General features: G+C 59.6%; 8 protein-coding genes across 8 annotated transcripts; 5 read left to right on the forward strand and 3 right to left on the reverse strand.

Annotated features, from left to right (window-relative positions):
- Nucleotides 1–256: 256 nt before the first annotated feature.
- Nucleotides 257–3,455, forward strand: KVR01_002479 (uncharacterized protein; the record flags this gene model as incomplete). The annotated part of the gene is made up of 3 exons (XM_044788407.1): nucleotides 257–441; nucleotides 519–800; nucleotides 875–3,455. The coding sequence occupies 3 exons, from the start codon at nucleotides 257–259 to the stop codon at nucleotides 3,453–3,455; spliced, it is 3,048 nt and encodes a 1,015-aa protein (XP_044647494.1).
- A 124-nt stretch (nucleotides 3,456–3,579) lies between these two features.
- Nucleotides 3,580–4,340, reverse strand: KVR01_003126 (uncharacterized protein; the record flags this gene model as incomplete). Its single annotated transcript, XM_044791447.1, has 3 exons — nucleotides 3,580–3,831; nucleotides 3,893–4,157; nucleotides 4,249–4,340. 3 exons carry the CDS (start codon nucleotides 4,338–4,340, stop codon nucleotides 3,580–3,582), a joined length of 609 nt encoding a protein of 202 aa, XP_044648141.1.
- A 1,434-nt stretch (nucleotides 4,341–5,774) lies between these two features.
- On the forward strand, nucleotides 5,775–14,585 carry KVR01_002473 (uncharacterized protein). The gene is made up of 3 exons (XM_044793411.1): nucleotides 5,775–6,205; nucleotides 6,323–6,621; nucleotides 6,718–14,585. Exons 1-3 carry the CDS (start codon nucleotides 5,881–5,883, stop codon nucleotides 14,035–14,037), a joined length of 7,944 nt encoding a protein of 2,647 aa, XP_044647488.1. The 5' UTR covers nucleotides 5,775–5,880; the 3' UTR covers nucleotides 14,038–14,585.
- Nucleotides 14,586–14,957: 372 nt separating this feature from the next.
- Nucleotides 14,958–16,535, forward strand: KVR01_002028 (uncharacterized protein; the record flags this gene model as incomplete). Its single annotated transcript, XM_044792539.1, has 1 exon — nucleotides 14,958–16,535. One exon carries the CDS (start codon nucleotides 14,958–14,960, stop codon nucleotides 16,533–16,535), a length of 1,578 nt encoding a protein of 525 aa, XP_044647043.1.
- A 214-nt stretch (nucleotides 16,536–16,749) lies between these two features.
- On the reverse strand, nucleotides 16,750–17,493 carry KVR01_002721 (uncharacterized protein; the record flags this gene model as incomplete). The annotated part of the gene is made up of 2 exons (XM_044786839.1): nucleotides 16,750–16,986; nucleotides 17,041–17,493. The coding sequence occupies 2 exons, from the start codon at nucleotides 17,491–17,493 to the stop codon at nucleotides 16,750–16,752; spliced, it is 690 nt and encodes a 229-aa protein (XP_044647736.1).
- Nucleotides 17,494–17,831: 338 nt separating this feature from the next.
- KVR01_002848 (uncharacterized protein) lies at nucleotides 17,832–19,276 on the forward strand. The gene has a single exon (XM_044786005.1). It carries the CDS (start codon nucleotides 17,928–17,930, stop codon nucleotides 19,233–19,235), a length of 1,308 nt encoding a protein of 435 aa, XP_044647863.1. The 5' UTR covers nucleotides 17,832–17,927; the 3' UTR covers nucleotides 19,236–19,276.
- Nucleotides 19,277–19,408: 132 nt separating this feature from the next.
- On the reverse strand, nucleotides 19,409–21,470 carry KVR01_003523 (uncharacterized protein). The gene is made up of 2 exons (XM_044794039.1): nucleotides 21,263–21,470; nucleotides 19,409–21,183 (listed from the first exon to the last, which is right to left on the reverse strand). The coding sequence occupies exons 1-2, from the start codon at nucleotides 21,298–21,300 to the stop codon at nucleotides 20,514–20,516; spliced, it is 708 nt and encodes a 235-aa protein (XP_044648538.1). The 5' UTR covers nucleotides 21,301–21,470; the 3' UTR covers nucleotides 19,409–20,513.
- Nucleotides 19,780–20,046, forward strand: KVR01_003913 (uncharacterized protein; the record flags this gene model as incomplete). Its single annotated transcript, XM_044781460.1, has 1 exon — nucleotides 19,780–20,046. One exon carries the CDS (start codon nucleotides 19,780–19,782, stop codon nucleotides 20,044–20,046), a length of 267 nt encoding a protein of 88 aa, XP_044648928.1.
- Nucleotides 21,471–21,585: the final 115 nt, after the last annotated feature.

Genomic DNA, 21,585 nt, shown 5'->3' on the forward strand with positions numbered 1-21,585 from the left:
AACTCGCGAGTCACTGGCCCTGTCGTCGGCTCCCCATGGGGCGGGTCCAGATCTGCTAGTCGCGCTTCAGTCCACGTGGGGCCCCAACCTTGAATTGTGGGTTATCTCCGGCCAAATCATCAGCGTCTCGTGTAAGTGTCACGGAGCACACCGCTTGATACAGATGGCTCATCCCGTACCTAGGTAGATGGGACAAGCACACTCTGAACCAATGCCAGGCTCGTCAGACCGGCTCGTCAGACCTCGAATGCTCGTTATGAACCTTCCAGTGCTAGTCTTGGCCATTGTGTGCTCCTTCGGCGTAGCAAGAGGAGCACCAAGCACAAGCTCGTCATTCGATATCAACGCGGAATGGGTGTCCTGGGATGATTCCACGTGGACTTTGAAATCCACCAAGCCGCTACCAGGGGTATTTACTGCCTGGTTACCACAGTCAAACGGGTATGTATGACTTCTCAATTTCGTCGCTAGCGTGCTGCATACAGGTGCTGATAAATCACTTGCTCTGTTGCATACAGCTATTTTGGCCTTGCACAAGGCTCTCTCGGCCCGTTCTATGAGCGCAGCCGCCGAAATGATTCAGAAGGATGGCCATCTTATAGCAATCCTCGAAGGACGTTCGCCACGGTCACGGGGTTCTGGGGTAGCAAGACTAGCACGCTTGAGCCTGGTGAGCTCGGCGAGAGTTTTATTTCCGGTGTGCCGCACTTCACCGATCTGCTCGTCGAGGTATGCGGTAGTGTCCTCAATGGGGATGTAGACGTATCCGAGATCAGTGAATTTGAGTCAACCCTGTCTTTGTAAGTCAGCAGGTACACACCAGCTTTCCCATAAGACCGACCGAATATGGCGCTAATTTGAGACGTCCCACCAGTAAGACAGGAATACTCACATGGTCATATGTCTGGAGTCCTCCAAAGTGCGAAAAGGGCCGGAAGTTGACAATATTTTACGAATCTTTCGCGTCACTGGCTGAGCGACGCCTCGCAGCCGTGCAACTGGTTGTCTCCAGCGAGCAGGGCCTCGACGACGTACATATTCTTGACATACTGGATGACCAGTCAGCTTTACGCACAACAAGCGTCAAGACGGAGGTAGACCCTCCCAGTAGTCAGATTTCCTCTGCTGTCTCGCCAGATGGGGTCGACCATGTCACGGCGTATGTGCTCTCATCGACGATTGGGGACGAGTTGTTGTCCTTGAAAGACAAGGACGAATACTCCAGCGACTTTCTATCTGACTTCAACGATCTTCCAAATTTTGTTGCAGCCAATTCCTCTGATAGCGATTTCCAGTCCGTCTCCTCGACCCAGCGGTATCGGATTCAGTCCGGTCTACAGTCCGCAACGGTCTACAAGTATGCAGGTATTGCCTCATCAGAGCATTATGGGCTGGAAACAGAGACAATTTTATCAGAAGTCTTGTCATCTGCAATCAATCGTGGATATGATGGTCTACGTGAAGAGCACAGCGCCGAAGTGGGCAGACTCATGAGGGCAGACTTCGTGGCTGATTTCAGAGATCCGGTGACAGGATCGCTCGCATCAGGCGATGACATAGTGCAAGCTTTGCAGATCACAGCCATCTCCTCCGCTTACTATCTCTACACCAGCCTCATCCCCTGGAGTCCGACGCGTGATGAGAATCCGAGCACTTGCATTGCGTGCAACTCTCTTGCCGTAGGCGGCCTGGTCTCCCAAACATATGGAGGCAAAATTTTCTGGGACGCTGATCTCTTCGTGGCCCCCGCCATCCAGGGAGTGCATCCCAAATTGGCGAGGCAGTTCTCGCTGTATCGCATCAACCGTGCAGAGCAGTCTCGCAGAAACACCGAAAGGCATGAACTGAAGGAGGGAAGCATGCTCTACGCGTGGACAAGCGGCCGACATGGACAATGCTACAACATGTCTGCACCTTGCATTATGTACCAGTATCACCTGAATGCTGATATTGCGTTGAGCATGACCATGGGTCGGAACACGAGCGGTGACAAGGACTGGTTTGACCAGCACGGGGCGGCAGACGTGATCGATGGCGTCGCTTTGGGCCTGAGCGACCCTCGTGTTCTGACACGACGAGAGGACACCGGCCGTTGGGGCATCGACGTGATGGCTGATGCTGACGAATACTACATGTGGATCGCAGACGGTTCCTTCACTGGGACTGCGGTCAGCACTCTGCTACAATATGCCTCGGATGTTCGTCATGAACGAGGCATCCCGCTTGAGCCGAACTGGCTCGACCAAATCGAGAACATCTCGATCCCCACTTCGGAAGACGACGTCGTTCTGGAATTCAAAGGCATGACGAACGACGTTTTCCCCAAGCAGGCAGATATAATCCTGTCTCACTATCCCTACGACTACAAGCGGAATTTCACACTCTCCAAGTACCGAGCTGCGATGGACTTCTACGCGGTCCGTACGGATCCAAACGGCCCAGCCATGACCTGGAGCGTATATGCCATCGTAGCCAACTCCCTAGCCACCTCGGGCTGCGCATTCTGGACATACCTAGTCAAGTCGTTCCAGCCTTACATCCGCGGCCCTTGGTACCAATATTCCGAACAGGCAGACGACGAGCCCGGCATCCCGGACCCACTGACGGGTAACGGCATCAACCCAGCATTTCCCTTCCTCACCGGCCACGGCGGCCTTCTGCAGACATTCACCGCGGGCTTCCTCGGCCTGCGCGTCACACACCGGAACCTGCTGATCAACCCGTCCCTCCCGCCCCAGCTCCGCAACTTCAAGCCACCCATCCAGTTCTACAACGGCGCCGTCGTCAGCTTCCGCATGAACCGCACGCATACCTCGATCACGCGGCGCGATGCATCTCACTTCGACGGCCTGGTGCCAGACCAGTATGGCGAGGAGGCCATGCCCGTGACCATCGGTCGGGACGTGGACGACCCCGACGCGCGGACGGTTTTCCTGCGGGTCGGCGACACTGCGGTGGTAGAGAACAGGATGTACGACACTGAGGTTTCTGTGCCGGGCAACATCTTGCAGTGCAGCGGCGCAAGCTCGACACATGGCGAGCTGGCGTTCGCGGCAACGGATGGGTACGGGGGCACCTTTTGGCAGCCCGGTGCAAGTAATGTCACAGCCGCTCTTGTGGTCGACGTTGGATCTTCGCAGGCGCGGCGGCCGCTGGGGGCTATTCAGCTGGATTTTGCCATGCGGCCGCCAAAACATGTCAAGGTTTCGGTTTCGAACAGCTCGGATTTCGAGCATGCCGTTGTCCTTGCGGACCAAGACGTTGGCATAACGAAGCCGTGGATCCCGGACTCGGCTGTGGTGAAATACGCGGGAAACATCACCACCATTGAACTCGCCGGCGCGATCTGGAGCGGTGGATTTGCGAAACTAGAGGTCACAGGATGCTGGACAGATGATGGCGATGGGTCCACGGTTGCCGAGTTTGCGCTCTTGGCCGCAGATTTCGAGCAATGATGAGAGCTAGTTTGTAGATTAGGCGTCAATGTTGACTGAGGTATTCTGGGACATTGGATGTGTATTGTATATGATTTAGCTACAGACGTCCAAACCCGCCGCGAGAAGCCCCTGTCTCCGTCACCTACAGGGCTTTTGCCGCCATGGCCCTGATCGCCCTGGCAATGGTTTTGTTCATATCAAGACCCCGTGGAAAGTCGTGCCCGAACACATGCCCAATTCGCTCTGCTTGACTAGGGTCGGCGATATCAAAGAGTTGCTGGCCGTATTCTGGGGCATCACCAAGGCCGGTGATGTGCAGCGAAGGCATGGAAAGAATATGGCCATCCCAGTCCTTATCAAAGAACGTCATGTAGTGCGTGCTGTTCACAAGAGCCTTTTATCACCGTCAGTCAGCACTATGAATCATAAAGAAACTCCAGTCTCTCTGTGCGTACCTGTCGACCATTGGAAAGCGTCGCGGGCCGAGCCTTTTCCAGGTGGTCAGCCGGATTCGCTTTGAAGACGTCGAAAAGCATCTGAAGCTTCGGCGCCTCCTCGATCGGTATATGCGTAACATCTTCCCCTTCCAATGGCATTATGAATGGTGGCACAGCGCTATTTATGAGAATCAGGAACTTGATTGGCAACTCCTGGGGCGTGGCGTATGGATTCTCCATGAGGAGTCGAATCGCGATTTGAGCAGCCATAGATCCACCTTGGCTAATTCAAAGAATTAGTCTTCGTTCCCGGGCGAGATCATGGCCTGTATAGACATTTTCCCTGAAATTAACAGAGGTTCTCAAAAACTTACGAGTATCCTAACAAGCCATCGAATGGGCCATGTTCCTCTATTACTTCGCGCAGCTCATTCTCGGTGGCCAGAATGTCCTCGATGTCTAGCATGTTGTAGAACCCATAGAGCTAGAAAAGTACATTAGCGCGGCAATATTAAGAAAGCCACACCCTTTGAGGGGTGTTTTCGCTTCTACTCCGTATACGTCCGAGGACATATATGGAGTCCAGACCAAAGTAGGGATTTTGACAATCAGAGGCGCCTAGAAAGAGTTTGCGGCTCTCTTGACCCAGCCGCCAGAGCTAGGCTCTAGAATACTCACATTTGACTTTGAGAAGTCGACTGTGTGCAGGGACCAGTTGCCTTCCAAGTGAGGCCATCGGCCCTCCACAAATTCAAACTCATATTCTGGCTCTAGCTGACTCCGTATGCCTGCCGTCTGCATGCGGAAGATCTACAAGAGCGAGAAAGCATCTGTCAGTTATTTTGGTGCTGCGCTACAGGCGATCAAGATGCATCAGGATTGCCCACCTCGGTATTAGAACCCCTGCCGTGCAGACATAGAATCCGTATAGGCATGTTTACAGATTGCCGAATGTGTTCTTGGTGAGAGACTCAGTTGCTGCTTTCGGACCTTCGGGCTATAGTTGCAAAGTTTCACCAAGGTATTGACTTTGAAAGCCTTTGGCGGGTCAAACTGTGTCCGGTGAAAATAATACAGTAAACCAACCACATACAGCATAATGACAGCCACACGTACTGTGGTAGCCCGAGTCCCCTTAAATGCCGCACTTTCGTGTGGTCCACTATGTCTCATGCGCAGCCTCGATCAACCTCCGTTGACTTTCTAGGTAGCCCTGTCATGTTTGTAGAGATACCGCCTACCTGCGCGGAGTTAGTTTTATCCCGCGGAAGTCGAGCGCGCCCAGGTTGTACATCCACGCCTCCTGTTTTGGGACCATGGGAAGCCTCGCAGCCCATCCAATTGACTTCGAGAAACTAGCAAGCATTATGACAAGCTTTCCACCGTCTTCCTCACATGAGGCCGGTGGATACGATCATCACGATCCCCACACCACCACTGGTGCTCAGGGGTCCTTTTATACATCGACTTGTGGGGTACTAGTGACATTTAAGCTCAAACTGCTCGCAGTCGGACCGAGAGTATTCTGGGGTCCCGCTTTCCCCAGAGTCAGGTAAGATGGGTCCGACCTGGTGAGCCCCAGGCGCCTAAGCCTAAACAAGGCTGACAAGGCGGAGATGCGGCAATGACTCGCCGGATTTTGTGGGCTTCACCACCTCAGCAGACCGCGCGCCGCTGCCGAATCTTCGGTGAAATTAGGTAGACATGGGTCGATGATATGACACGGAGCAGCGATAACTTCGGAGGATGTACACTTGGCAACATGTGGGAGAGCCGCTTGCTGCTGAGTCATCTGATCGTATCTATCCAGAGAGGGCGATCGTGAGTTTATGTTGATATAGTGCCCTGTGATTTTGACAACAGGGTGAATACCGCCCGTTCTGGACTTTAGATGACTTCTCAGTGGTAATCATTGACATTCGGTGCTCAACCACCTAGCCTCACTCCCTCACTTTCTCAACCCCTTGCGCAAAACATTTGAAGAGCATCACTCCTAAGACGTCACGATGGGGTCCACCGATCCTATTCCCAGTCTGGACAACGACGTCGCCATCATTGGCATGGCATGTCGCTTCCCTGGGGACGCCACCAGCCCATCAAAACTATGGGACTTGCTGATGGAAGGCAAGTCCGCCTGGTCAGAAATCCCAGCAACAAGATGGAACCAAGAAGCACATTACCACCCATCCCAGGAGCGCGCAGGGAGTAATATCGTAAAGGGGGGACACTTCCTGCGCGATGGCGAGCAGAACGGCAAGCAGTTCGACGCCGCCTTCTTCAACATCACCCGCACAGAAACGGAGACGATGGATCTCCAGCAGCGGGTAGTCAGTACGTATTCTTTTGCAAGCACTTGAGACCCAGTAGCGCGCATCCTGCCTAGGGGATAGTCGCACAACAAACAAGATTGAAACTGTAGCAAAGAAAGCTCACCACACAAACCTGCAGTGGAGAATGTGTACGAGGCAATGGAGAGCGCAGGCCTCCGGCTAGAGGACATGAAAGGCAGCAACACCAGCGTGTTTGCGGGTCAGTTTACAGACGACGTGAGGTCCATACTGCAAGAGGACCCGGACGTGTCTCAAAAATACAAGCCCATCGGCACCAGCGCAGCCATCCTGGCGGCGCGGATAAGCTGGTTCTACGACCTGAGAGGCGCCAGTTTCACACTCGACACAGCATGCTCAAGCAGTATCGTAGCGTTGCACACAGGAGCCCAGGACCTGCGGGCCGGGCTCAGCGACATGGTAAGTTGCGTCCCGGAACCAGCAGCCACGGCGGTGGAATACCTAGGTACCCAGGGACATCATGACAGGGCAAACTTGCTGACCCATCCCCGTTAGTCCATCATCACCGGCGTCAACATAATCGAGTCGCCCGAGTTCATGTTCCGGGCCAGCGGCCTCGGCATGGTGTCTCCGGACGGAAAGTGCTACTCGCTGGACTCGCGGGCCAACGGCTACGGGCGCGGCGAGGGCGTGGGCACGCTGATCCTCAAGCCCGTGGCGGCAGCCATCCGCGACGGCAACGTGATCCGCGCGGTGCTGCGCGGCACGGGCGTCAACTCGGACGGGCGCGGCACGGGCGGCATCACGCTGCCAAGCAAGCCGGCGCAGGAGCGACTCATGCGTGACGTGTACGCGCGCAACGGCCTTGACATGGACGACACGCGCTTCCTCGAGGGCCACTTCACGGGCACGCCGGCGGGCGACCCAACCGAGGCTGGCGCCATCGCGGCCGTGTTCCAGCGCGGGGGGCCCAAGGCAGCAGAGCGGCCGCCGCTGCACATCGGCACCGTCAAGACGAACATTGGCCACCTGGAGGCGGCGTCTGGCATGGCCCAGGTGATCAAGACGGTGCTGGTGCTGGAAAACGGCGTGATACCGCCAAACACCAACTTTGAGAAGATCAACCCCAGGATACCAATCGAGAGATGGGGCCTCAAGCTGCCCCTGGCCCCGACGCCGTTCGAGGCAGGTCCCTCGGGGGTGCGCCGGGCGAGTATCAACAGTTTCGGGTTCGGAGGCACCAACGCCCACCTGGTGATGGACGATGCGAAGAGTTACCTCGACCGGCTGGGCCTTGGCGACAGCGCCCACCTGCATAAGACAAGATCGAGCACATGCACTCCGGCACTCGAGGCCCCCTCGGCAGATGGGGACTCAGGAGCCGCGGCACGCCACAGGATCTTCTTGTTCTCGGCCAACGAACAAGACGGCATCCCGCGGGTCCTGGCCAGCCTCGCGGAGCACCTGCAGAAGCAGACGGTGGACGACACCTACCTCTCCAGCCTCGCCACGACACTCTCAGAGCGGCGGTCACGCCTGTCCTGGCGCCTCGCCGTCACGGCCGACTCAGCCGAGTCCCTCCTCGCCGCACTCGCCGATCCCATCACCAGCAGCAGTGCGGTGCGCCCGGGCAAGGCCACCAAGCCGGCGGCGGGCTTCATCTTCACGGGCCAGGGCGCACAGTGGTTCGCAATGGGCCGGGAGCTGCTCGCCTTCGACGTGTTCCGGGAGAGCGTCGCCGAGGCCGACCGGTTCATCTCCAACACGCTCGGCAGCGGGTTCAGCGTGCTGGAGGAGCTCACGCAGCGCGACGCGCAGACCACCAGGATCGACCAGCCGCTGTACTCGCAGACGCTGTGCACCGTGCTGCAGGTGGCCCTGGTGGACCTGCTGGCCAGCTGGAACCTGGCGCCCAAGCGGGTGGTCGGGCACTCGAGCGGCGAGATCGGGGCTGCGTACGCGGCGGGGGCGCTGGACCGCGAGTCGGCGTGGAAGGTGGCGTACTGCCGTGGTGTGGTCAGCGCAAAGCCGGCGGCAGACAACATCCGCGGGGCCATGATGGCCATCGGGTGCACGGCGGACGAGGCGGCGCCGCTCATGGCGCAGGTCAACGAGAAGCTGGGCGCCGAGGGCGAGCTGGTCATCGCCTGCTACAACTCGCCCCACAGCCTGACCATCTCGGGAGACGAGGCCAAGGTCGACGCGATGGTCGAGGTCGCCAGCGGCAAGAAGCTGTTCGCCCGGAAGCTGCGGGTGGCGAGGGCGTACCACTCGAGCCACATGGTGCCCGTGTCGGACGAGTACCGCTCGCTGATGGGCGAGCTGCGCGCGGCGGACAACAAGCCGGATGATGTGCAGGTCGTGTCGTCCGTCACGGGCGGCCTCGTCGCCACCGGCGAGATGACCAAGGCCGACTACTGGGTGCAGAACCTCGTGTCGCCGGTCCGGTTCTCGCAGGCGCTCGTGGCCCTGTGCGCCTCCAACGTCGCCAAGAAGCAGCTCAAGGTCGGCGGCGGCGCAGAGCTGCCCGTGTCGCACCTCGTCGAGGTCGGCCCGCACGGCGCCCTGCAGGCTGCTGCCCGGGACGCCGTGCTCGACGACGCCAACTACAAGGCCCTGCGCTACGTGTCCGTCCTGACCCGCGGCAAGAACGCGAGCGCCACCACGCTGCAGGCAGTCGGTGCCCTCGCCGCGGCGGGCCTGCCCATCGACCTCGCCAAGGTCAACGGCAGCGGCAGCAGGGACGCCATGCTCGTCGACCTGCCGCCGTACCCCTTCCACCACGCAAAGGAGACGCACTCGTGGCTGGAATCCCGCAGCAGCCGCGCATGGCGCTTCCGCAAGCACGCCCGGCACGACGTCCTGGGCGCCCCCGTGCGAGACTGGGACCCCGAGGCCCCCAGGTGGCGCAACCACCTCCGCGTGCCCGAGGTCCCCTGGCTGCGGGACCACAAGGTCACGGACAGCATCGTCGTCGCCGGCGTCACGTACCTGGTGATGGCCATCGAGGCGGTGCGCCAGCTGTACAGCGACAGGGGCGAGGTGCCCACCGGCTTCAACCTGCGCGACGTGAGCATCTCGCGGGCGCTGCAGGTCAGCGAGGACGAGCACACCGAGACCATGTTCTCCATGCGGCGCGTCACCGAGTCGCGCCAGTCAGACAGCAGCCTGTGGTGGGAGTGGAAGGTCACCTCCTTCAGCGCCCACGACGACTCGTGGCTCGAGCACAGCCGCGGCCAGATCTCGGCCGAGACCGACGCCTCCACCACCACCGGCGTCATCGACGGCGGCCGCGAGGAGAGGGCCCGCCGCCAGAAGTACAGCGAGCTGCTGGCCGCCGTGACCGAGGCCTGCACCGCGCCGCAGACAGAGGCCCTCGCCAGCAAGTACGCCGAGCTCGAGCGCATCGGCCTCGGCTTCGGGCCCATGTTCCGCAACATCACCAGCGTCCACTCCAACGGCGACGACAAGGCCCGCGGCCAGGCCCTCGCCACCGTCCGCATCCCCGACCTGGCCACGGCGATGCCCGCCCGCGCGCTCGCCGACTCCGTGATCCACCCGCCCGTGTTCGACAGCATCCTGCACTCCTTCGTCTTCGCCCTGCAGGCCTCCACCGGCCGCCTGACGGAGCCCATGGTGCCCGTCGCCATGCGCAGCGTCTGGGTCAGCGCCGACATCGAGGCCCAGCCCGGCTCGGAGCTCACCGTGCACGCCGTGGCCGGCCGTGTCGGCCACAAGAGGGCCGAGGCGGACATCACGGCCTGGAGCACCAACGCCGAGGCTGACAACCCCGCCAGGATCGTGATGCGCGGCATCGAGACCGTGCCGCTGCAGGAGAGCACGACTGCGGGCGACTCGGCCAGTGACGTGCGGGAGATCTGCTTCAACCTGGACTGGAAGCCGGATGTGGACATCCTGGAGGCGAGCGGCGAGGCAGAGGCCTGCATCCGCTCCGCCCTGAAGCCACTGGAGACGCCGGAGCTCGAGGAGAGAAATGTGAAGACGCTCTGGGACGTACAGCTGGCGTGCGCCATCTGGATCATCGAGGCCGTCAAGGACCTCGAGGCCCGGCCGCTTGCGGACGAGAAGGCACTGCCTGAGCACATGCAGAAGTACCTACGCTGGCTGCGTCTCATCGTCGACCACTACAAGAACAACAAGGTGATCAGCCAGGACGCCTCGTGGGCGGCCATTGTGGAAGACGCTGCGGCGCGCGAAAAGTTCCTTGCCGAGTATGAGGCATCAGGCCACCCCGAAGCCGTCATGATCTGCCGCATGGGCCGCAACATTGCACCCATCCTCCGCGGCGACGTCGACGGGCTGCACCTGCTGTTCGGCATGGACGACATGCTTGAGCGCGTCTACCGGGTCGCCATTGGAACCCAGAAGATCCACACCCTGATGGGAGCATATGCTGGCACGCTCAGCCACAAGCGGGGCGCAGATCTCAAGGTGCTCGAGATTGGTGCCGGAACGGGTGGTACCACGACCAGTATCCTCGAGGCCGTCTGCCCCAACGGCACCCGGATCATCGGAGACTCCCGCCTGCTCAAGTACACGTACACGGACATCAGCCCAAGCTTCTTCGAGACCGCCGCCACCAAGTTTGGCAAGTGGAAGGCTGGTGGCGTGATCGAGTTCAAGACGTTGGACATTGACCGGGACGTCGAGGAGCAGGGCTTCGACCTGGCCTCGTACGACCTCATCATCGCGGCCAACTGTCTGCACGCGACCTCGGATATCACCCAGACCATGACCCGCGTCAACAGCCTGCTGAAGCCCGGCGGAAAGGTCTTCCTCCAGGAGACCACCGAGATCTGGTGCCTCGAGTCCCCCCTGGTGTTCGGCATGCTTGCGGGCTGGTGGGCGGGCAAGGAGGACTTCCGCCCCTGGGGCCCGCTGCTGGACGGAAAGGGGTGGGAGCAGGTGCTGCGCAAGGCCGGCTTCGCCGACAATGTCCTGGAGCTCAAGGACTCGCTGAACGACGACCAACACGTGCAGAGCATGATCGTGGCCACGCGGCCGGAGGAGGAAGACGCCAGCAACCAGCTCGACGAGGACGATGCCATCAGCCGGGTGTTTGTGATCGCGCACACGACGCCCGAGGACATCGCCCTGGCAGATGCCATGGCCTCTGCTCTTGGGAATGTGACGGAAAAGCCCGTGAGCATCGTCCGTTTCGCCGACCTGGCCCAGCACAGCCTGAAGAACACAGCTTGTATTGTGGCAATGGAGACCACCGCGCCCTTCCTCGCATCGTCCTTCAGCGAAGGCGAGTTCGATCTGCTGCGCCAGCTGTTGTGCACAGCTGGAGGTCTGCTGTGGCTCACGCTTGATCCATACGAGAACCCACACATGGGCCTGATATCCGGCCTGCTTCGCACCGTGCGCTGGGAGAGAGACCTGGACGGCTCGGACCTGCTGATCCTGCACCTGGCCTCTGGCGAGACCTCGCTCGTTGTTCCCAGCGTCGTCAAGATCTTCAAGCATCATTTCGCCGGGTCCTCCTTCTCGCCAGATCGCCACGCAGACTACCTTGTCAACGCAGTCGGTGGTGCTGACGGCGGCTTCATCCAGACGGCCCGGATCGTCGCTGCTCCCCCCGTCAACGACTTCATCGCAAAGAGGACGACTGTGCTCCAGCCTCAGCTGCAGGAGTTTGGTGCTGACCCAGACCGCAGCCTGAAGCTCTACACCTCGGCGCCGGGACGCCTGGACAAGCTGCACTTCATCGACTGGCCGGGCGCGGAGCAGCCCCTCAAGGGCAACGAGGTCCAGGTGGATATCAAGGCGGCGGGCTTGAACTTCCGCGACGTCATGGTGGCTATGGGCGAGCTGGTGAACAACATCCTCGGTTACGAGGGCGCCGGTGTTGTCACTCACGTCGGCTCCGAGGTGACGGACGTCAAGGTGGGCGACCGTGTCGTCCTGGTCTGGAACGGCGACAACAACTGCCTCCAGAACCGTACAAGAGTGCCTCAGGACCTTCTGGTCAAGATTCCCGACCGCATGTCGTTCGAGGAGGCCGCCAGTATCCCTGTCGTCTTCGTGACGGCATACTTCTGTCTCTATGAGGTAGCCCGTCTGAAAGCGGGCGAGTCCATCCTCGTCCACGCCGCAGCTGGCGGTACAGGTCAGGCCGTGATCCAGCTGGCCAAGCACATAGGTGCCAAGGTCTACGCGACCGTATCCTCGCACGAGAAGAGAAAGCTGCTGGTGGAGGAGTATGGGCTTTCTGAGGACTGCATCTTTAGTAGCCGTGATCTGTCCTTCGCAGACGGCATCATGCGGATGACTGAGGGCAAGGGCGTCGACGTGATCGTAAACTCCCTCTCAGGAGAAGCACTGCGCGCATCCTTCAACTGCATAGCCATGTTCGGGCGCTTCGTCGAGATTGGTAAACGCGACATCATGGCCAACAGCAAGATCGACATGCTCCCCTTCAGCCGCTGTGCCACGTTCACCGCGGTTGACCTCGCCCAGATAGCCACCATGGCGCGCCCGCTGACCTCGCAGATGATGCACTCCGTCATCGACCTGCACGCCTCCGGCAAGCTCCACGCCTGCAAGCCGCTCAACATCCACCCCTTTTCTGAGATGGAAGACGCCTTCCGAATCCTCCAGCAGGGCAAGCACATAGGCAAGCTCGTCCTCACCGCACACCCTGAGGACATCGTCAAGGTCACCCCCAAGCCCCCGGCGCCCACACGCCTGAGGCCAGACGCGACCTACCTGCTGCCCGGCGGCGCAGGCGGTCTCGGACGATCCATCGCCAAGTGGATGGCCGCGCCGGCGCAAGGAGCCAAGAACCTGGTTTTCCTCTCCCGCGGCGGCGCCGACGCCCCGACGACGCGCGAGCTGCTCGACGAGCTGACAGCCCTTGGCGTGCGGGCGACGGCGCTCAAGTGCAACGTCGGCGACGAGGCGCAGCTGGCGGCAGCCCTGGCCGAGATCACACGCCTGGGCTTCCCACGCATCGCAGGTGTGATCCAGGGCGCGATGCAGCTGCGCGACTCGGCGTTCGAGTTCATGTCGCACGCGCAGTGGGAGGAGTGCCTGGGCCCCAAGGTCCAGGGCACGTGGAACCTGCACAAGCACCTGCCCAGGGACATGGACTTCTTCGTGATGCTGGGCAGTGTCGCAGGGCTGGTCGGCAACCGCGGCCAGTCCAACTACGCGGCGGGCAACACGTTCCAGGACGCGCTCGCCATCCACCGGCGGTCGCAGGGCCTGGCGGCGACGTGTATCGACCTGTGTAACATCCTGAGCGTGGGCTTCGTCGCCGAGAACCAGGAGACGCTCAATAAGAACCCGCTGTTCTTCTTCGCGCACGACGGCATCCGCGAGGACGAGTTCCTCAGCCTGGTCGAGTTCCACCTCGACGCCGAGCGCGCGGGCTCCAGGGGCCAGCCGCAGATCGGCGTGGGCCTGGCGCCGCTGTCCGTCTTCAAGGAGCGCGGCCTGCCCGAGCCGACCTTCATCAAGTCGCCGCTGTTCCGGCAGCTGCGGTCGGCGGGCGGCGAGTCGGGCGGCGCGGCGGACGGCGCGGCGGACCAGGACGGCGCCGTGTCGGTGACGAATGCGCTCAAGTTCGCCGAGAGCCCCGAGGCCGCGGCCGAGGTGATCTGTGACGCGCTGGTGAAGAGGCTGAGCCGCACGATGCGCATTGCGGAGCCGGATATTGACGTTGGCAAGCCCATCCACGCGTATGGCGTGGATTCGCTGGTGGCCATGGAGATCAGGAATTATCTTGCCAGTGAGTGTGGGTCCGAGATTTCCGTGTTGGAGATCATGGGCAACAAGAGCTTGGAGGTTCTCAGTGGTGATATTGCCAAGGGAAGCAAGTTTGTTAAAGTTGCTAGTAAGCCCGAGTAAGGGCAAGGAGCATGGCGTGGAGCGTGTATAATGCATTTTTATCAGCATCGTTAAACTTCAGACCTCTGTGGTATTAAGCCAAGTTCAGCCACTTAAGCAGCGCATCGACTACCAAGGACTTTTGTCCAGGTTTGAGTGGATGATATGGGTGATAAGGAAATGAGTCAAGCCATCAGGTTTCTGTTTGGTGAATCAGAAGTCATATCATCATCAGATCCTGCCAGATAGAGTGCCAAACATACCGACCTCGGCAGACAATATTTTGAAGGTGGCCGTTGTCACAATCCGATAGACTGTCGCTAATGTGAAAACTGTGGATTCTTTGATCAAAAAACATTGTCTTTCGAGGCAATCCACTGAGTCAGTAAATGCGGTGTCCGCGATAGTTGAGCAGCCACAATTCTCACGGTATTTGTGTTACGCGGCTGGCCTCTACTTGCTGAATATTCAAGAAAGTAAAATCCTGAATGAGACGAATAGTTAGCTAATACAAATTGCCTTTTCGAATGTGCGAGTGAATATCTTTGAAGGACAAAACTTGCTGAACCGTTTCTGTTGCTGAGCCAAAGTCGAGGCGACATGTCAGGCACCATGTAGAATTGGTCATGGAATTCCCCAGTTGAAAATGGCCCTAGCCTGTAACGGTTTAGCTGGTCTTGACACCTTCTAGATATGCCACTCCATCACCCAACTCCTAGTCAGACACAGCAGTAATTGGCTCTGAATGCGATGGCGTGCTCGAGCAGAGACTTTGACATCACTATGCGCAACGACGCCTTATAAGACACCCCAAAATCATGAGGGCATCCTCCAAAAATGCGGCGCTTGTCGTCGCCACGGTAGCCCTTGTGCCGCCTTGCTCCTAAACCCCCCTCCTGCACCACCATTGCGCTCCTCCGCCGGCCGGTTGATGTTTGAACATGTCGGACCAGGAGAAAGGTGCATACGACCATGAGGCGGCGCCCGCCTCGCTCAGCGACCACCACGGCCATGTCAACGAGGACAAGCTCCGCCGAGCCCTCTCGGCGCGGCAGGTGCAGATGATCGCCATCGGCGGCACCATTGGCACGGGTCTCTTCCTGGGCACCGGCAAGGCACTGGCCACGGGCGGCCCGGCCTCGCTGCTCATCTGCTACGCCATCATCGGGGCCATTGTCTTTACGACGATGCTGTGCCTGGGCGAGATGGCCGCCTTCGTGCCCGTCGCCGGCTCCTTCTGCACCTTTGCCGGCCGTTATGTCGACGATGCGTTCGGGTTCGCGCTCACCTGGAATTACTGGTTCAACGATGCCGTGTCCACCGCCGCCGACCTGGTTGCCCTGCAGCTCCTCCTGCAGTACTGGACCGACTCGTTCCCCTGGTATGCGCTGGGTCTGATTGTGTGGGTTATACTTGTTTTGGCCAACATCATCAACGTCAAGGCCTACGGCGAGCTTGAGTACTGGCTCAGCCTCCTCAAGGTCGTGACTGTGATTATCTTTATAATCCTGAGCATAGCCGTCAACGTCGGAGGCAACACGGCCCATGATTATATCGGCGGTCGGAACTGGCACATCGGAGATGCACCATTTGTCGGCGGCATTGGCGGGTTCGCATCTGTCTTTGTGACGGCGTCTTTCGCCTATGGAGGCACCGAGTCCATCGCCATCACGGCCGGAGAGACGCGCGACCCTGCCCGCGTGCTGCCCCGCGTTGTCAAGAACGTCTTCTGGCGAATCCTGCTCTTCTATATCCTCTCGGCCCTCATGATCGGCCTCAATGTCCCCTACAACTACCCGGACCTCAACACAAAGTCCACTCACACGTCCCCTTTTACCATCGCCTTCACCATGGCCGGATCCAAGGTCGCCGGCTCATTCGTCAACGCCGTGATCCTCACCAGCGTCATCTCGGCCGGCAACCACGCCCTTTTCGCCGGGTCCAGGCTCCTGTACACCCTGGGCGCCAACGGCCACGCCCCGGCCATCTTCACCTCCCTCACGCGGTTCCAGGTGCCCTGGGTCGCTGTGCTGACCACGAGCCTCATCTCGGGCCTGCTTTTCGGCGCTTCCTTTATCGGTGCCGGCCAGCTCTGGACGTGGCTGCAGAACATCGTCGGCGTCTCGAACCAGTTGTCGTGGATCTGCATCGGCATCGCCTCGCTGCGCTTCCGCGCCGGCCTGAAGGCCCAGGGGAAGGAGCATCTCCTGCCCTTCAAGAACTGGACGTACCCCTGGGGCCCCATCATCGCCGTCGTGCTCAACAGCTTCCTCGTCCTCGTGCAGGGCTGGAGCAGCTTCAAGGGCGGCTTCAGCCCCGTCGACTTTGTCAGCTACTACATCGAGCTGCCCGTCTTCGCGCTCATGATTATCGTCTGGAAGCTGGTCAAGAAGACCAAGTTCAGGAAGGCGCATGAGATGGATCTAGTCACGGATGTGTATACGAAGGAAGACATGGAGCCTGAGGAGGACGGCTGGAAAGGGAGGGGCAAGAGGGTTGGAACATGGTTATGTTTCTGAAGGCATGGACGTGCTTTTCTGCTACTTGCGTAGCACAGAACCTCACGTAGATCCTGTAATTTTCTAATAGGGGTATCTTAATATCCATCCATCCGTCTAATGTTACTCCTTCGAAAACCGTTAAAACCATTTAGTGCCCTCGACTGTATCTGCTGCCTCAAGACCCGTCCCGCTCTCCCTCCTCCCGTCCGGAAAGAACAGATACCAGACCGAGCTACGCGCCAGGTCCCAAATACTTATCAAGGTCAACCCTCCCGAACAACTCCCGCTGTAACTTATCAGCCCGCTTCCGGTCCTCAGCGGCCATCTTCCGGACCTTCTTGGCATCCAACAACTTGGGCCCCTCCCGCTGCTTCTTCGCGGGACCACCACCACCCTTAGGCACCACGACGCCCACGCCGAGCCGGTCTTCCTTGGGCTTCACCTTTACGGGGTACTGGGTGCCCTGGCCCTCAAGACCCGAACCCGCCCTGGAGTCCGGGTCTCAACCCTGCGCTGCGAGAACCGTCAGGCCCATGCGCGAGCGGTCGAGCGCCGACGGCGGGTGCGAGTGAGCCAGACACACCTGGTGGGCTATCGAGGCCTCATGGGGCCCGGCTAGTCTCCGGTTGTTGCTGCTGCTGCTGGCGGTGGTAGTCCCGCTACCTGTATTGTCGTCTGCCGCGCCAGAAACCGGCATACTGCATATTTCGCACACGGGGGCTTTGGCTGTCTCCTTGTCCGTGGTGGCTGCTGTAGACGCCGGCTTTTTCAGGACCATATTTAGGTAGAAGTCACTGATCGACTGGCCGTTTGACTTTGTTTTTTGCTGCTTCGCCACCTCTGGGTCTTCGTTCGAGGCGGGAACGAATTTGATCTCATTGCGCCTTAATCCCGAGCCGAAGGGTTTCTTGTGTTGGAGTGGCACATCGTCCAAGTCGGCCAGGTCGTCCAAGTCATCCCTTTCGTCTGCCGACATCTTGACAGAGTGGTGGACGAATGGTGTTTCGATGGCAAGACTCCTCCTTTTGTGTTCGGGCGCCGGGACATTTGTGGAAACCCCCGGCGTCTATGGCCAAAACAAGAAGGCAAAATGGCTGAGCAATCTGACCAAGAAGTTGATGAAGTGGAAGCCTACCGGCGCCAAGGTCTACAAAGTACTGTGTAGCAGCCGCTAGTCCAAGTCCCGTCACCTGCGGCAGGAACCGAAGCCCTGGGTCCAGGTGCATGGCCCCTGTCCAGTGGGGCTGCCCAATTTGGGCCCCTGACGCAACAGGCACATGGAATTCGTGTTTCCCATCGGGGCCTCATTGAGCAGAGCTGTTCACTCTCTCAGCCCCTATTACCTATCCTGACCACCGACCTCAACCACGAACGACCGGCATGACACGGCGGTAACCAGCAGTGCCAAACATGCCGTTCCCGTTCATCGTCCACGTCTACAACTATGGCCTGCCGGAGTGGTTCCCCGACCCGTGGAAGCTCGCCGGGGTCACGGGGGCCCTGGGCGCCCTCGCCATCACCAAGCGCTACTTCAACGGCGCCCTGAACCTCACCGAGCGCAACATGCACGGCCGCGTGGTCATCATGACGGGCGGCACGTCGGGCGTCGGCGCCGCCCTGGCCCTGGAGCTGGCCCAGCGCGGCGCCCAGCTGTGCCTGCTCACCCAGCAGCCGCCCTCGGACCCCTTCCTGGTCGAGTACATCGACGACCTGCGCTCCCGCACGAACAACCAGCTCATCTACGCCGAGCAGGTCGACCTGGCCGACCTGCACAGCGTGCGCCAGTTCGCCACCAAGTGGATCGACAACGCCCCGCCCCGCCGCCTCGACATGGTCATCTGCTGCGCCGCCACCCTCACCCCGCCGGGCGGGAAGCGCCAGGAGACCCCCGAGGGCGTCGAGCTCACCTGGATGATCAACTACCTCGCCAACTACCACCTGCTGGCCATCCTCAGCCCGGCGATCAAGGCACAGCCCTTCGACCGCGACGTCCGCGTCATCCTCGCCACCTGCTCGAGCTACATCCGTTCGCCGCCGCTGCGGGACGCCCAGGCCCACGCGCTCGACAAGAAGGGGTGGACGCCGGCCGCCGCGTACGCGACCAGCAAGCTGGCGCTCATGACGTTTGGCCAGGCCTTCCAGAAGCACTTGGACGCCTACAAGAGGCCTGACGGCCTGCCCATGAACGCAAAGGTGGTCTTCGTGGACCCCGGGTTCGCCAGGACGCCGGGCATGAGGAGGTGGATGACTAGGGGCTCCCTGTGGGGGCTGTTCATCTACCTGCTATCCTACTTTCTGTCGTGGATTTTCCTCAAGAGCCCCTTCATGGCCGCACAGTCTCTGCTCTTTGGGGCTTTCGACGGCAGCGTCATCAGGGACCCGGGCGGCAAGATATTCAAGGAATGCATCGAGGTGGACTGTGCCAGGACAGATATCAAGGACGAAGAGGTTGCGAAAAAGCTGTGGGAGTCGAGCGATAAGCTCGTGGAGACGGTCGAGAAGTTGGCGGCGCAAAAGAGGGCGCAGGAGAAGAAGGCGCGCGAGGAGAAGGAGAAGAGCGAAAAGGCCGAGCAGGAGAGGAGACAGAGGGCAGAAGAGATCGAGGCATTGGTCGAGACTATCAAGAAGGGGAAGGCCAAGGAGAAGGAGAAGGAGAAAGATGCTGACAAGAGGGCCAAGTTCAGAAAGGCCAAGCTCGGGCACAAAGCTGTGCAATAATTCGGTATATATATAGACAATGAATGATATTATGAGCGAGACGAGAGTCTATCCTGCGTCCAATTCGGCGGCATTGGAGTTACGCCCGGATTATTCCGGCTGTCCTGGAGCCTGTGCCAACGTCCGAGGCCGATCGAACAGATTGAACCTCTTGGAAAAGATTCCAAGTCGAATTTTAGAGTACGATCATGTTTGCAACAGTTTCGCCTTGTAGAAGTGCTACTGGCCACACTTCTCGGTAGTAGGCCCTGGATGACGATGCCGGTACCGCGGCCCATCGATTGCGGGGCTACTAGGACGGCAACACTCAAGTGACCAAGGCGATGTGCGGTCTCTCACAAACATGCACTGTTGACCTTTCATATTGATGCTGCATATATATCCTGGAACTCAGGCAACAAATTGCATGAGATTCGACCAAGCCAAAGAGCTTTTCTGAACCCCCTCGCCCAGCGTCGTCAACCTCTGATCAGCCATCCAACTCACTCGCCCACTCACCCACTCACTTACCCACCCTCCCGCGGACAGCGTCCGAGCCAGAGGAATGTCCCAGCCCAGACCACCACCGCCGCCTGGAAACATACCTCCAAACCTCGTTGCGCCCTTCCAGGCCGCCTGGGAGAGACACGCGCAACGAGCGGCCCATCATGATTCGGCAAGCCGGCACCCCGTCTTCTTCACCGAGAGGCTCATGAGGCCACCGCCGGCCTTCGGCGGCACACCGGCCCCGGTCTTGGCGATGAGCCCAGTGGCGCAGGGCTACGTGTATCAGGAGGGGCAGGTAAAGGCCACGCATTCTTCGAAGCTGTGACGGGGCAGGACAGCGCACAACTTATTTTGCAAGGGCTGGTCAAGGCGGGTTGGGATTCTACGGGGGCGTGGGCACGCACATGCCAGGATTGGCAGAGAGATTTGGCTTTTGTGGTCCCACGGAAAGGACACAATGCATGCAATGGGAATTGTGTGGGTTTGGGATTGATACTCAGAATCCTGCTAAAGAGGCGTGTTTTGAGGGCGCGGGTATCTACAAAGTGAATGAATGCGGTTGTGCTGGGACGTCAATCTGCCTTCATGGCGACCAAGTGCTTAGGAGCAGTAGAATAATACCTGAGTAGAAGAAAGAGAGTTCCTTTTCCATCCCTGACGGATGCAACCATGCCATAACGCCGTACCTGCTTCAAGAGACCAAAAACAGAAGGCCCAGACCAAATCACAAAACGAAGAGTGTTTGAACAGCCGGCGGAGCAACCACACGGCGCGGGACAAGGCTCAGCCAGATCAGACCTTGACAGCAATGATGATGGCCACCACGATCAAGACCAGCACAAGCACCAACAGCGCCATCAGCTTGACGTTCTTCCACCACATCTCCCTCTTGAGGCCCCTGCTGCGCACGCGGAACTCCCTGGCCGACCCGCCGAGGCGGTCCGTCTTGTCGACAAGGAGGTCGATGCGCTCGCCGCGCTCGAGCAGGCCCTCGATGTTGCGCGTCATGATGCCGCGGACGTCGTCGATCTCGCGCTGGGCCGTGGAGATGGCGTCGTCGCGGCCGCCGCTCGTGGTGCCGTACTCGACCATGAGGGTCTTGAGCTCCGAGTTGAAGGAACCCGCCCCGTAGTTGGGCAGGTCGTCGAACTGCGTCGACTCGGCAGGGAACTGGGCCAGGAAGCGCTTGCGGATCTCAAACAGGTACCCGAACGGGATCCGGCGGCCCAGCGACGACTCGGCCACCACCAGGAAGGTGAGCCCCCCCGCGGCCGGGGACGAGCCGTGCTCCGAGGGGGACTCTGCGATGTAGTGGATGTGGTGGTTGCCGTGCGTGTAGGTCAGCTTCTGCGGCGTGTCATGGTTGATCTTTGGGAGGATCAGGGACGCGAGGGAGGACGTCTGCGAGGCGGCTGAGGTCGTGCATTCGGAGAGGATGGTGGTGTTGTGGGCGATGCACGAGCTGTGTTTTTGGGGTCTTGTTAGTTTTCTCTCGCATGGTCTGAAGCCATCGCCAGGCCAAGGGAGGGAGGGATAAGTACTAGAGGAGCGGCGTCGCAGGAGTCGATGAGGAAGCCATTATGAGTGTCGTTTCTGTTCCGGCAGAGAGATGCTATACGGCCTTTGTGTCGGAAATGAATCTTTTGGAGGGGGACAAGGTGGGAACTGGACTGTAACAATTCGAGGACGACTGGTGCTGTTGTTCGTCAATGCTATTGCCCACTGAGGCGGTCATTAGGCCACGCGGAACAGGGGTCAAGGCTGCAGCTGCAGAGCTCCGTGCAATGACGACAGCGGTTGATCGTAGCATGATTAGCGGCAGGCAGTGCCCGACCCGGGTGTCGGTGACGGGCGGCAAAATCCA

The sequence above is a fragment of the Diaporthe batatas genome (assembly GCF_019321695.1).
Source record: "Diaporthe batatas strain CRI 302-4 chromosome Unknown Contig00003, whole genome shotgun sequence".
Classification (NCBI taxonomy): Eukaryota; Fungi; Ascomycota; class Sordariomycetes; order Diaporthales; family Diaporthaceae; genus Diaporthe; species Diaporthe batatas.

Coding starts and splice junctions, on each gene's coding strand:
- KVR01_002473 (XM_044793411.1), top strand. CDS start 5,881: ATGGGGTCCACCGATCCTATTCCCAGTCTGGACAACGACGTCGCCATC. Junction 6,206..6,322: donor TCTCCAGCAGCGGGTAGTCA/GTACGTATTCTT, acceptor ACAAACCTGCAG/TGGAGAATGTGTACGAGGCA. Junction 6,622..6,717: donor GGGCCGGGCTCAGCGACATG/GTAAGTTGCGTC, acceptor CATCCCCGTTAG/TCCATCATCACCGGCGTCAA.
- KVR01_002848 (XM_044786005.1), top strand. CDS start 17,928: ATGCCGTTCCCGTTCATCGTCCACGTCTACAACTATGGCCTGCCGGAG.
- KVR01_003523 (XM_044794039.1), bottom strand. CDS start 21,300: ATGGCTTCCTCATCGACTCCTGCGACGCCGCTCCTCTA. Junction 21,184..21,262: donor CCTGCGACGCCGCTCCTCTA/GTACTTATCCCT, acceptor CCAAAAACACAG/CTCGTGCATCGCCCACAACA.